Raw genomic sequence first — 14,308 nt, 5'->3', positions numbered from 1 at the left:
GAAGCATTAAAGAGTGTCACATTCAACAAGGCGCCTTCTATCTCAAATACAAACAGCTGAATCCTCCCATAAATGCAAAAGGGAATCACAAACACTGGGGGTTTCCCAAGAAAACGTTCTCCACCCACAGGCACCCGCTGAGTTTGTTCCTACCATTAAAAACGATACTGAGGAGTCCCTGGCTACCCTGACGCTAGAGTTCAATCTTTCTGACACTACTTACGAAATCTCTGCAATTTCAGATTTACAATTTCAGACCCCTTTCAGATTTACAATTGCTTGAAATGCAAAACATGAATTGACGATTATGTGTGAATTCTCAGATGTCTAACAAGATGTGATTTCTGAGTAAAACATTTCTCACATTGTGGGCATAAAAATGGCTTCTCCCCTGTATGAATTCTCTGATGTCTAACAATAGTTGATTTCTGAGTAAAACACTTCCCACATTCTGGGCACGAATATGGCTTCTCTCCTGTGTGAGTTCTTTTATGTTCAATAAGATTTGATTTCTGAGTAAAACACTTCCCACATTCTGAGCATGAAAATGCCTTTTCCCCTGTGTGAGTTCTTTGATGTTCAACAAAATGTGATTTGTCAGTGAAATATTTCCCACATTCTTGGCATGAATAGGACTTCTCGCCTGCATGAATTCTGTAATGTTCAACAAGATGTGATTTCTGAGCAAAGCATTTCCCACAGTCTGGGCATAAATACGGCTTCTCCCCTGTGTGAATTCTCTGATGTCTACCAAGAGTTGATTTCTGAGTAAAACATTTCCCACATTCTGGGCATAAATACGGCTTCTCCCCTGTGTGAGTTCTTTTATGTTCAAAAAGATAAGATTTGGTGTTAAAACATTTCTCACATTCTGGGCATGAATATGGCTTCTCCCCTGTGTGAATTTTTTGATGTTCAACAAGACTTGATTTACGAGTAAAACATTTCTCACATTCTGGGCATAAATATGGCTTCTCTCCTGTGTGAGTTCTTTTATGTTCAACAAGATGTGATTTGGTGATAAAACATTTCTCACATTCTGGGCATGAATATGGCTTCTCCCCTGTGTGAATTTTTTGATGTACAACAAGACTTGATTTAAGAATAAAACATTTCACACATTCTGCACATGAATATGGCTTCTCTCCTGTGTGAGTTCTCTGATGTATAACACCACTTTTGCATCTTTCATTTTGCTTAACAGACTGTGATGAATTAAAAGAAAGATCTTTCTCCTGAAGGGCTGAGGGTATATCTGGGGTAATGACATGCTCTTCATATGGCTCTTGTGCTTTATAATCTATAGATATCAGATGTCCCTCTGAGCTCCTGGTACAGTCATCTGACAAGAAGAAAAGAGACATAAGGTTATATTATTAAAAAATTGTAATATGTATATTCCCCACTGAGCTGCCGCTGCCTGAGACGCTTCAGACCATGTGAAGAAGTGAAGTCAGTGGCACAGGCAGCAAACGACGGCAGCGCGGCCTACTTCATTAGTATTCACTGTGCTGAGACGGAGGTCAGTGATAGTGACTAGTAATGAAGCGGGGCAGAAGACGCCACCACTGCTCTAGGTCACTGTAGAGGTGAACACAATCCATGGCTGCTTAAATATGGCCACTTATGTAGAATAATACTGTAGGACACCATAAAGCTTACTGTATTACACCCCATACACACAACAGAATCCAAACCACGTCTGCTGGATTTCCCAGCCTGAACTCACCGCGGATCTGCTGTCCCATACAGTATGTAGTAGGGTCTGTGGAGTCACAAGGAAGCAGGGACTCCTAGCGTCATAGATCACTAAGATACGGGGAGTCCTGGTGTGTGGACAGAGTTTAGGCTGGGAAATGTGACTGATTGTTAGGATTGTGCAGAAGCTGCGGCCATGAGATGGGCATCGCTGCCTGTTCTTCTGCGTAGTTCAGGGTTGCAGGGGTTAATCTGCCTTGCAACAGCCAGGCGTGGTCGACTCTTTGATGGACTGGTGTGTCGACCAGTGGATGCTCGGATTGTGCAGCTGGGCTATTTGCTGGTGACCGCCCCTTGGCTATATAAGGTGGCTGGCCTGATCGCCTGGCGCTCTAAGATCCATTCACAAACCTGATATAATGTGTGTGCGTGTGTGTATGGTTTCCAGCCTGTAATTCCTTAGTTGGCCCAGCTAGCAATTTTACCCTGACGCTAGGTTCACACCTGCGTTCAGCCTTCCGTTCTGTGCCTTCCGTCTTCTGCATGCCAGCTGTGAGCGGCGGTGAGCGTTTTATGCTCTCCGCCGCAAAACCGTATTTTTTAATCCGGACACAGAGTACTGCATGTCCGACTCTGTGTCCGGATTATAAAACCCGGTTTTGCGGCGGAGAGCGCAAAACGCTCACTGCCGCTCACGGCCAGACATCTTTCTCACCCATTCAAATGAATGGGTGAGATAGACTCCTGCAGGTTTCCGTCTCCTGCTCTGTTTTATGCAGGAAACGGAAACCTGCAGAACGGACCCCTTGAACGCAGATGTGAACGAGCCCTGAGACAGCAATGCCACTGTTAGTCAGGCAGCATGCTGCCTTGTATGGTGTGTGGTAGTACTCAGTAAGCTTAGCTAGCATTACTTCTCAGTCAGGGTTTACTGGAAGTGGGATTGGGAGTAGTGGCCTTGGTTGTTGGGTTGAACAGCAACACGCAAGGTTTAGTTGGTCTCTGGCTAGTCCAGGAGTTCTGGCTAGCCAGTTTGTTTATTTGTAGCGGCTGCTCTAACTGCACTGATCTCTGTGATTGGCAACAGAGCACACCTGGTGGTTTAATTTAGCTGGCAGTGACACCAACTGTCATACAGTGTTCGCACTAGGTGTTAGCAGTTCAGAAGCCCAGAGGGCTCCGCAGGGTTTTCATTTATTTAGTTTTTTTTTTTTTTAATAAACCCTGCTGACCATAACACTGATGTACAGACCAGAATTTCTAGTCCGGATTACATAGTGTGATTGGGGTCTAAGGTGAGGTTTACACAGTGACATTTGTAGAAGCTGCTTCAGGAATTTAGAAGAATTTTTCCGCTTTACCAAATCAGCCCCCGAATCTCCATCAGATTCCTTACTGGCCAGGCCGGATTTTCCACCTCCCATTTATTTCCATAGAGCTCTGAGGTGGAATATGCCTGAAGATCGAGCAGAAGGATTATTTTTCCGCTACCTGAAATAATCTGCTATATAATTCTGGTAAATTATTTCCCTTCACGAGGACTGACAGCCGGTGAGGAAGAAATTTGCCTCGTTCACATCGATGTCAAGTCCATATTCCTGCTGTACGTTCTATACTATACTACATTTATTACCCCCTATAGTGGTGTCACATTTATATTCAGGTATTATTAGTATTTTACCTCCTCACCTGGGTGGTTTCTAAATTTACTAACTCTTCTCTGCCCCTCTCTGATCATAATCTTCTGTCTCTCACCATCAGTGCCCTCTCTCCTTCACAGGATACACCTGCCCATCACACATATAGGAATTTGCGTGCTATCGACACCCAGCACCTCTCAGACACTCTACAGTCCTCTCTGTCCCCCATCTCCTCAATCTTCTGTCCCAATCTGGCCACCAGTCATTATAATGAAGCCCTTAAAAATGCATTGGATAAGGTGGCTCCCTCTCCACTCGCAAAGTTCGACGTAGGAGGCAGCAGCCCTGGCACACACCACACTTTTTTTCAGCGGTGCTCTAGGTGTGCCGAACGTCTCTGGAGAAAATCACGTTCACCTGCAGATTTCCTCCACTTCAAATTTATGCTTAAAACATATAGTTCTGCCCTTTACCTCGCCAAACAAGACCATTTCACCGCCCTCATCTCTTCACTCTCCAGCAACCCTAAAAGGCTTTTTGAAACTTCACTCCTTACTCACACCCAAGGTGCAGACGCCATTCACAGACCTTAGTGCTGATGGCATGGCCACTTATTTCCATGACAAAATTGATAAGATCCATCAGGAAATAACTGCCCAATCACCAACCGCACTTCAGACTGTCCATTCTCATCTTTTGAACCTGTTACAGAAGAGAAAGTCTCTCAGCTACTTTCTTCATCTTGCCCTACAATCTGCAATAGTGACACCTTCCCCTCACACCTTCTCAAATCTCTGTCACCTGCTGTTAAGACTTCCCTTACTAATATATTTAATCTCTCTCTCTCTTATGGAATTTTTCCCATCCTCCTTCAAGCATGCTGTTATAATCCCGCTATTGAAAAAACCCTCTCTGGACCCATCCTGTGCTGCTAACTATCGACCCGTCTCTAACCTCCCCTTCATCTCTAAACTCTTGGAATGCATGGTCTATTCTCATTTAATCCACTATCTCTCTCCTAACTCTAGGCTTGACCGCTTATAATCTAGTTTCTGCGCTCTGCACTCTACTGAAACAAAAGTCTCCAATGATCTCCTAATGGCTAAATCTAATGGTGACTTCTCTCTTCTTATTCTTCTGGACCTCTCTACAGCTTTTGACACTGTTGACCATCAACTCCTCCTCACTATGCTCCGCTCAGTTGGCCTCAAGGACACTGTGCTCTCCTGGTTCTCCTCTTATCTCTCAGACCGCACTTTCAGTGTATCATTTGCGGGCTCTGTTTCCTCCCCTCTTTCCCTTGCTGTTGGGGTTCCTCAGTGCTCGGTCCTAGGCCCCCTGCTTTCTCTTTCTACACAGCCCCCTTCGGACAAACCATCACCAGATTTGGCTTCCGGTACCATCTTTATGCTGATGACACCCAATTATACACATCTGCCTGTAACATCACCACTGCACTAATACAGAACACCAGTGACTGTCTCTCTGCTGTCTCTAATATCATGTCCTCGCTGTATCTGAAACTAAATCTCTCTAAGACTGAACTACTACTGTTTCCACCATCTAATAGATCTGTCCCTGATATATCCATTGCAGTCTCAGGCCTTACTATAACTCCTAGGCATCAGGTCTGCTGCCTCGGGTTCATGTTTTTTTTGACGCAGACCTTTCGTTCACTTCTCATATTAAATCATTTGCACGCTCATGTCACCTCCACCTCAAAAACATCTCCAGAACACACCCTTTCCTTACCAGAGATACATTAAAGATACTTATTGTCTCTCTGATTCATTCTCGTCTTGACTACTGTAACTCCTTACTAATCGGTCTTCCTCCCAGTAAACTCTCCCCTCTACAATCTATTCTGAATGCAGCGGCCAGGCTCATCTATCAAGCTAGACGCTACAGCGAGGCCTCCAGTCTGTGCCGGTCACTACAGCGAGGCCTCGGGTCTGTGCCAGTCGTTACACTGGCTGCCTATTCATTATAGAATACAATATAAAGTTATCACTCTCATCCACAAGGCTCTCCATAATGCCGCACCTCCCTACATTTCCTCCCTCATCTCTGTCTATCGCCCAACCCGTGCTCTCCGCTCACTCAATCACCTAACACTTACATCTTCTATTATCAGAACCTCCCACGCTCGTATACAAGACTTCTCCCGAGCTGCACCACTTCTCTGGAATGCTCTACCCCGGACAATCAGATTACTTCCCAATTTCTACAGCTTCAAGTGCAAATTAAAGACACATCTTATCAGACAGGCCTATCACAATTCCTAATGTAAACCCTTCTGTACCGTCATTAGAATCCCCAAAATTTAACCCTCCTCTGTTCCCGCTCCCACATTACCCCACATGATATGAGGCCATTTCAGTCTAACTCTGTATGTCCAAGCTCCATCCACATGTTACAGGACACGACTGGTGACAGCTCAAAGTTTTATGTCTGACCTCTGCATAAGCAATGCCGCCCCTGCTACCTCTTGTGTCACCCCCTCTACCTCATAGATTGTAAGCTCTTGCGAGTAGGGCCCTCAGTCCCATTGTGTGAAATGACTTTCTTTGCAATGTATCTGTGAGATATATACAGAGAAAGATCCACCACACACAAATTTGATGTTACCTAGTGTCAGGATAGCAGTATACAGGACCTGTAATATGACACTAGAATGGGACCATCTATCTCAGAAGTGTGTTTCTGGTGGGACACTTATTGTAGTGCACCTCAGATAGCAAGAAGAAGGGAGGTCCTACTCTCCAGTTTGATGCATGTCCCTTATGATTACAGATAAAAGTTAAAGAGGTTGGCCACTTTCAGACCAATATTGACAAACAAATGTACAATAAAAAGTTATACAATTTTCCCATATACTTTCTGTATCAATTCCTCACGGTTTTCTAGATTTCGGCTTGCTGTCATTCATTCTGTTACTTCTGGAGGATGAAACTCTGACCATGGTCATGTGATTTACGGTCCGTGGTCATGTGATGAGGACACGTGCTGCTCGTTACCAGGCAGCCGTCTGAATATTGTGCTGTGACTGTAACGAGCGGCACCTGTGTCCTCATCACATGACCACGGACCGTAAATCACATGACCATGGTCAGAGTTTCATCCTCCAGAAGTAACAGAATGAATGACAGCAAGCCGAAATCTAGAAAACCGTGAGGAATTGATACAGAAAGTATATGGGAAAATTGTATAACTTTTTATTGTACATTTGTTTGTCAATATTGGTCTGAAAGTGGCCAACCCCTTTAATAAAGAATATAAACCCCCCCAACCACACCAGTGTCAACTCATTAGGTGTGCAACATATCTGTCTGTCTATATTTGACTCCTACTAATTGTACAGTACTGCAGAATATGTTGGTGCTATAAAAATAAAATTTATTATTATTACCTGTAGGAATGTCCTCCTCACACTCCTCATCACCACTCACATAGGGCTCTTCCTTTATTCTCATAGATATAGCATTAATGTCGCTCACATCTTTATCCTGATGGAAAATCTGGGAAACAAATAATGTAAAAGTCACCGGACAAATGGGGAAGTCACAGAGAATGTTCTAGATCATTAATCCGCATGAAGATGGAAGATGTCCTGACAGTAGCTGCAGGTCTGTGAGAAGCCGGATAAACATATTAGATGGCGGCTCAATGACACCGCCCATGTATATAACCATATAATACTGCTGGATACAACAAGACTGACCACAAGGACTTCACAGCCCGTCTACACATCATAGGGAATATCTCCATCTACCTGATCATCCTGTGGAAGAAGAGGACTGGGACATCTCTCCGGTGTTGTCCTCTTACTGGATCTACCTGTAGGAAACACAGACAGGGACTGAATTCATTCTGTACATACAAATAATGGAAGTCCATGTGTATATAGTCATGTCTATTACCTGCTGATGTGAGGGGCTGCTGGTCCTCCATCATCACCTCCTTGTACAGATCCTTGTGTCCTTCTAAATACTCCCACTCCTCCATGGAGAAATAGACAGCGACATCCTGACACCTTATAGGAACCTGACAACACAATGATACAGTCATCACCCCGACCCCTCCAGTTACTGTATAATGTCCCAGCATTCCCAGCACTGTCACCTCTCCAGTCAGCAGATCCAGCATCTTGTGGGTGAGTTCTAGGATCTTCTGTCCATTGATCTCCTCCTGTATCAGGGGGTGAGGTGGAGGCCCCGGGATTGGGCTCAGGGTTCCTCCATATCCATCATACACAGGAGCCTGACAGCGCCCACTAGAGGTCTTCTTCACTACTGTGTAATCCTGGTTATGGGGAGACACATTAATAAATCTCACTACATACATGTCCAGAGTCCATCACCTCTCCAGTCATATCATCTGTTATTACTATAGATAAGAATGATGTCATGATGACATCATCAGAATCTCTCACCTCTCCAGTAAGCTGGTAGATGATCTCTAGGGTGAGATTTAATAGACTTTCCGCCATCTTGTTCCTGTCTCTTTCCATCCTTGATGGATGAATCAGGAATATTCTCTTATATAGAAGATACTGAGAGGATTCTATATTGTAGGAACCTGAATGGAGAGAAGATGAGACAATGTAATCGCTACACGGAATCCCATGGAATAAATAGAAGAGTTGAGTCCCATTATTATCACCACCTCCTACTTCTGACATCGGCAGCGTGTAGCTCAGGAAGGATGTGACTTGTTGTGGGCCGGCTTGGTGGGTATATAAGGTGTGTGATAGGCTGAACAGAATCTCATTGTTGTCTCGGGTAAAGGGGGCGATTTATCAGAGTTGCACAAGGGATGATTATTGGCTGTCGGACCAAGGGTGACCATATTTCTCCAACAGCGCAGGTTGTGAACTGTCCATTCGCTGCTTTGGTGAAAGTGTATTGTGAGCGGAGAAATGGCGCCATTGGGAATAACCAACGTGGAAACTGTGGAGAATCACATGCCACTGATGTGACAATAGGTTCATAGTGGAGATGAGCAAACCGATTCATTACGAGCTGAAGTAAAACCGAATATTCCACATAGTTAATTTTTTTTTAAACAAAACAGATACCAAATACTTAACTACTAATATGTCCCTTTCTAACATGCACTGCGCAGCGAATATACTGAGGAGACACGTGTTTGAGACATGGGCTGTGGTTCTCGCATCACCTTACAGCCTCGCAGCCAAAGACATGACATAAGGTTTTAGCTGAGGTGGACAGGGCCATTTTGGGATGTGTTCATACTGAGAGACACTCCGACTCCTCTGCCAGTGCCAAAGTAACAAGTAGCTGGAGGACGAGCAGCAGCAGCCAGAACAGTATCTGGAACATGAGGAACCAGAAATGTGTCACCTCACAACAACAACTAGACCCACAACAGGCCACTGACACCCACCGGCTGCACCAGCAGGTACAGTCATAACTATGTGTGCCGTGAATCCCGAAAGAACATACACCCGATGAAAAAGAATATATATAGGTAAGTGGAACTTTAGTTTTTTCTAATACAGTCATAACTAGTTGGTTCCTATGTTCCAGCAGATAACTCTGACCACATGGAATTCTGGGCCAATAGGTTAGAGCTGTAGAAGGAGCTGGCCCAGATTAAGGAGTAGAAAGATACCCTCAAGAAGGTGAGGAAGAGTCCAAAGATACGGAGCTGACACTTGTACAGATGACACTGACTTTCCCTGCAGCTTCAGTCACAACAAGTGATGGTTCGTCCATCGATCTCTTGGAACAGCCACAACTGTCACAGATAGATCTCCCACATTTCTGTCTGGACTACAATCTACTGGCCATAGAGGTGAAGACACTCGGCCCCTGATATTACCAGCACACTGGAACTAACTGTACAGTCCTCCCTGACCCTGACAGAAGAGGAAGTATTACAGCCTAGTACGCAACGTGCAACAACAAGTTACTAATGCAGAGGAGAAAGTGGCCAACGGGAATCTGTAGGTTTGTGACTTACTGAAATGAGCAGAATCTTACATGTTGGTATAGAAGACGCAGAGAATGGGCCCCGCTGTAGGGACATATGAGGAATGAGTGTCCCGGAGTATGTTCCATCCAGAGATCTAACACTGATACAGAGGCTGAACTTTGACACATTTTGTCAAAACCACAAACTTAAATAGGACCTTTCATGAGTTGGGGCACATGCGGTTTTATATACCGCTAGAAATCCAAACATTGCGCTGAATTCAGCGCACTGTCAGCTTTCACGATCTGTGCCCCCAGTGAAGAGCTATCAGTGCTGGTACCGTATCTCTTCACCGTCATAATATCATTTCTGACAGTCAGGAACGCCCTTCCTCACAGCAACGCCTATAAGCGCTGTATTGTGAGAGCAGGGAGGACCGCCCCCCCCAGTACTCGTCTATGGCCGAGTACTGTGAGGAGAGGGAAGGCTCCCGGCTGTCATGCCAATGTGACGTCGGCCCTGGAGCATGCCGGCAAAATGGCGCCTCACTCTGGTTTGACTGAGGCGCCGGAAGGGTTAATGCCTCCAATTGGTCTGGGCATCGACCGGAGGCATTAGCACTGGGTGTCTACTGAGTAAAACAGTAGGCACCCAGCAGCTATAGCGACTGCCCGACTCCCGGGCGGCCGCCATAGTTAAACACCCGATGTCCGCCGTACTAGTACGGTGGATGTCGGGAAGGGGTTAAATGTATTTTCTTGAGATATTCAGTGATAACAACACAAAGTATCAGATAATTGTGAAGTGGAAGGAAAATGATACAAGGTTATCAACATTGTAATCCAATAAACATCTGACAAGTGTGGCGTGCAAAAGTCTTCATCCCCCTATAGCAATACTTTGTAGAGCCGCCTTTGGCTACAATTCCAGCTACAAGTCTTTTGGGCTCGGTCTCTACCAGCTTTGCACATCTAGAGATGAGATTTCTGCCCCTTCTCCTTCTTTGCAGCCAGATTGGATGGAGCGTCTGTGAACAGCAATTTTCATGTCTTGCCACAGATGCTCAATGGGATTTAGGTCTGGACTGTGACTGGGCCGTTCTAAGAGCGGAATATTCTGTGATCGAAACCATTCACTGGAGCTCAGGCTGGAGGTTTAGGGTCATTGCTGGAAGGTGAATCTCCTTCCCAGTCTCAAGTCTATTGTAACCTCCAACAAGGCCACAAGGAGGACATTATAGTGTGTGGGGGCCACAATGAGAACATTATAGTGTGTGGGGGCCACGGGGAGGACATTATAGTGTGTGGGGGCCACAAGGAGGACATTACAGTGTGTGGGGGCCACAGGGAGGACAATATAGTGTGTGGGGGCCACAAGGAGGACATTATAGTGTGTGGGGGGCCACAAGGAGGACATTATAGTGTGTGGGGGCCACAAGGAGGACATTATAGTGTGTGGGGGGCACGAGGAGGGAGACTGAATGTATGAGAAGGGCTGAGAGCGAGCATTTACCTCCTCGGGTACAGCAGCCGTCTGCTCACAGGACCTGTGATGATGTCATAGATGTGGGAAGAGTCAAGGAGTCACATGATCAGGTCCTGCTGTTATCACTTCATCTGTGCAGAAAATACTGTACTTTAAATCCTAGTGAGCTAAAGGACCTGTGATGATGTCACCTGTGTGGGAGAAGTCACAGAATCAATCCCACTTTTTTCGTGCACTTGATGTGATGTCGGCCCAGATAGAGGCCTTCGATAAAAAATAAAAAAAAAGCTGTGTGTGACGTGTATGTAGCGGAGCCGTCTGTGAGTGATGTGTATGTAGCAGAGCCGTCTGTGTTTGATGTCTATGTAGCAGAGCTGTGTGTGACGTTTATGTAGTGGAGTCGTCTGCGTGTGACGTGTATGTAGCAGAGCTGTGTGTGACGTTTATGTAGCGGAGTCGTCTGCGTGTGACGTGTATGTAGCAGAGCCGTCTGTGTGTGATGTATATGTAGCAGAGCTGTCTGTGTGTGACGTCTATGTAGCGGAGTCGTCTGTGTGTGACGTGTATGTAGCGGAGTCGTCTGCATGTTACGTGTATGTAGCAGAGCCGTCTGTGTGTGATGTGTATGTAGCAGAGCTGTGTGTGACGTTTATGTAGCGGAGTCGTCTGCATGTGACATGTATGTAGTGGAGCCGTCTGTGTGACGTGTATATAGCGGAGTCGTCTGCGTGTGACGTGTATGTAGCAGAGCCGTCTGTGTGTGATGTATATGTAGCAGAGCTGTCTGTGTGTGACGTCTATGTAGCGGAGTCGTCTGTGTGTGACGTGTATGTAGCGGAGTCGTCTGCGTGTTACGTGTATGTAGCAGAGCCGTCTGTGTGTGATGTGTATGTAGCAGAGCTGTGTGTGACGTGTATGTAGTGGAGCCGTCTGTGTGTGACGTGTATGTAGCAGAGCCGTCTGTGTGTGATGTGTATGTAGCAGAGCAGTCTGTGTGTGACGTGTATGTAGCAGAGCCCTCTGTGTGTGATGTGTATGTAGCAGAGGTGTTTGTGTGTGACGTGTATGTAGCAGAGCCGTCTGTGTGTGATGTATATGTAGCAGAGCTGTCTGTGTGTGACGTGTATGTAGCAGAGCTGTGTGTGACGTGTATGTAGTGGAGCTATCTGTGTGTGATGTGTATGTAGCAGAGTCGTCTGCATGTGACGTGTATGTAGCAGAGCTGTGTGTGACGTGTATGTAGTGAAGCCGTCTGTGTGTGATGTGTATGTAGCAGAGCTGTGTGTGACGTGTATGTAGTGGAGCCGTCTGTGTGTGATATGCATGTAGCAGAGCCGTCTGTGTGTGACATGTATGTAGCAGAGCCGTCTGTTTGTGACGTATATGTATCAGAGCCATTTGTTTGTGACGTATATGTAGCAGAGCCGTCTGTGTGTGATGTGTATGTAGCAGAGCCGTCTGCCGTCTGTGTGTGACATGTATGTAGCAGAGCCGTCTGTGACGTATATGTAGCAGAGCCACCTGTGTGTGCTGTGTATGTAGCAGAGCCCTCTGTGTGTGATGTGTATGTAGCAGAGGTGTTTGTGTGTGACGTGTATGTAACAGAGCCGTCTGTGTATGATGTGTATGTAGCAGAGCTGTGTGTGACGTGTATGTAGTGGAGCCGTCTGTGTGTGATATGTATGTAGCAGAGCCATCTGTGTGTGACATGTATGTAGCAGAGCCGTCTGTTTGTGACGTATATGTATCAGAGCCGTTTGTTTGTGACGTCTATGTAGCAGAGCCGTCTGTGTGTGATGTGTATGTAGCAGAGGTGTTTGCAGTGGCGTAACTAGGAATGGTGGGGCCTCGTGGCGAACTTTTGACATGGGGCCCCCCCGACACCGAAGATCTCGACCGAGTCCCTCCTACGCATTCCTGCGCGCTCTATTATGTTCCATAGTGGCCCCTGCACACAGTATTATACCCAATAGTGGCCCCTGCACACAGTATTATACCCAATAGTGTCCCCTACAGGACTGACCGCTATACCAGGACAAATTGTGGATAAAAAATCTGGTCATGTGCATTACAATTTAGTAACTCCATGTGCCTCATATTAATAGCAGTTAACCCCATCATCTCCCTCACATTAACCCCTGTGTGCCTCACCATAAGAGTTACTGATATGTGAGAGACATGGAGGTAATAATAAAGTATCTTCATTATTATTACCCCCATATGTCTCACATATCAGTAACTCTTATGGTGAGGCACACAGGGGTTAATGTGAGGGAGATGATGGGGTTAACTGCTATTACTATGAGGCACATGGAGTTACTAAAACACAAGTAATCACCCCATATGCCTGACATTAATAAGTAACCCCAGTACGTACCTGTGTAGCTTTAGTTTCACTTTCCTTCTTCCTTTCTTCCTCCAGTGCAGGACGGCAGGAGCTCGGCAGGGATAAGCCCCGCCTCCTCCTCTCATTGGTGGGCAGAGGACAGCAGAGAAAGGGAGGGGGGAGAGAGGGGGAGCATCCTGAAGCGCTGACAGGAGCCAGAGCTGCAGCTCCTGTGTCTCAGCCGTTGCTGCAGCTTCGGGGCCCCCTGTTGGTGGAAAGTATTCCACCAACAGGGGGCCCCGATCATTATACTCGGGGGTCCGAAAAGACCTCCGAGAATAATCATAGCAGCGGTAGCAGCTGTCACCGGGCCCCTAATGTCCCGGGCCCTGTGGCAGCTGCTACCGCTGCTATGGTGGTAGTTACGCCACTGGGTGTTTGTGTATGACGTGTATGTAGCAGAGCCGTCTGTGTGTGATGTGTATGTAGCAGAGGTGTTTGTGTGTGACGTGTATGTAGCAGAGCCGTCTGTGTATGATGTGTATGTAGCAGAGCTGTGTGTGACGTGTATGTAGTGGAGCCGTCTGTGTGTGATATGTATGTAGCAGAGCCGTCTGTGTGTGACATGTATGTAGCAGAGCCGTCTGTTTGTGACGTATATGTATCAGAGCCGTTTGTTTGTGACGTCTATGTAGCAGAGCCGTCTGTGTGTGATGTGTATGTAGCAGAGGTGTTTGTGTATGACGTGTATGTAGCAGAGCCGTCTGTGTGTGATGTGTATGTAGCAGAGGTGTTTGTGTGTGACGTTATGTAGCAGAGCCGTCTGTGTATGATGTGTATGTAGCAGAGCCATCTGTTTGTGACGTATATGTATCAAAGCCGTTTGTTTGTGACGTATATGTAGCAGAGCCGTCTGTGTGTGATGTGTATGTAGCAGAGCCGTCTGCCGTCTGTGTGTGACATGTTTGTAGCAGAGCCGTCTGTGACGTATATGTAGCAGAGCCACCTGTGTGTGCTGTGTATGTAGCAGAGCCCTCTGTGTGTGATGTGTATGTAGCAGAGCTGTGTGTGACGTGTATGTAGTGGAGCCGTCTGTGTATGATGTGTATGTAGCAGAGCTGTGTGTGACGTGTATGTAGCAGAGCTGTGTGTGACGTGTATGTAGCAGAGCCGTCTGTGTATGATGTGTATGTAGCAGAGCTGTGTGTGACGTGTATGTAGT

General features: G+C 46.3%; 1 protein-coding gene across 1 annotated transcript in view; it reads right to left on the bottom strand.

The window, feature by feature from the left end:
• LOC142194383 (uncharacterized) overlaps positions 1-14,308 on the bottom strand; it is a 386,321-nt gene that overhangs the window by 142,021 nt on the left and 229,992 nt on the right. Inside the window, 1 exon segment of the mRNA XM_075263533.1 lies at positions 326-1,300. Coding sequence (XP_075119634.1) covers positions 326-1,300 — 975 coding nt within the window.

Source organism: Leptodactylus fuscus, chromosome 1 (assembly GCF_031893055.1).
Source record: "Leptodactylus fuscus isolate aLepFus1 chromosome 1, aLepFus1.hap2, whole genome shotgun sequence".
Lineage (NCBI taxonomy): Eukaryota > Metazoa > Chordata > Amphibia > Anura > Leptodactylidae > Leptodactylus > Leptodactylus fuscus.
The sequence above is the reverse complement of the archived record's forward strand: the minus strand, read 5'-3'. Positions and strand labels throughout refer to the sequence as shown.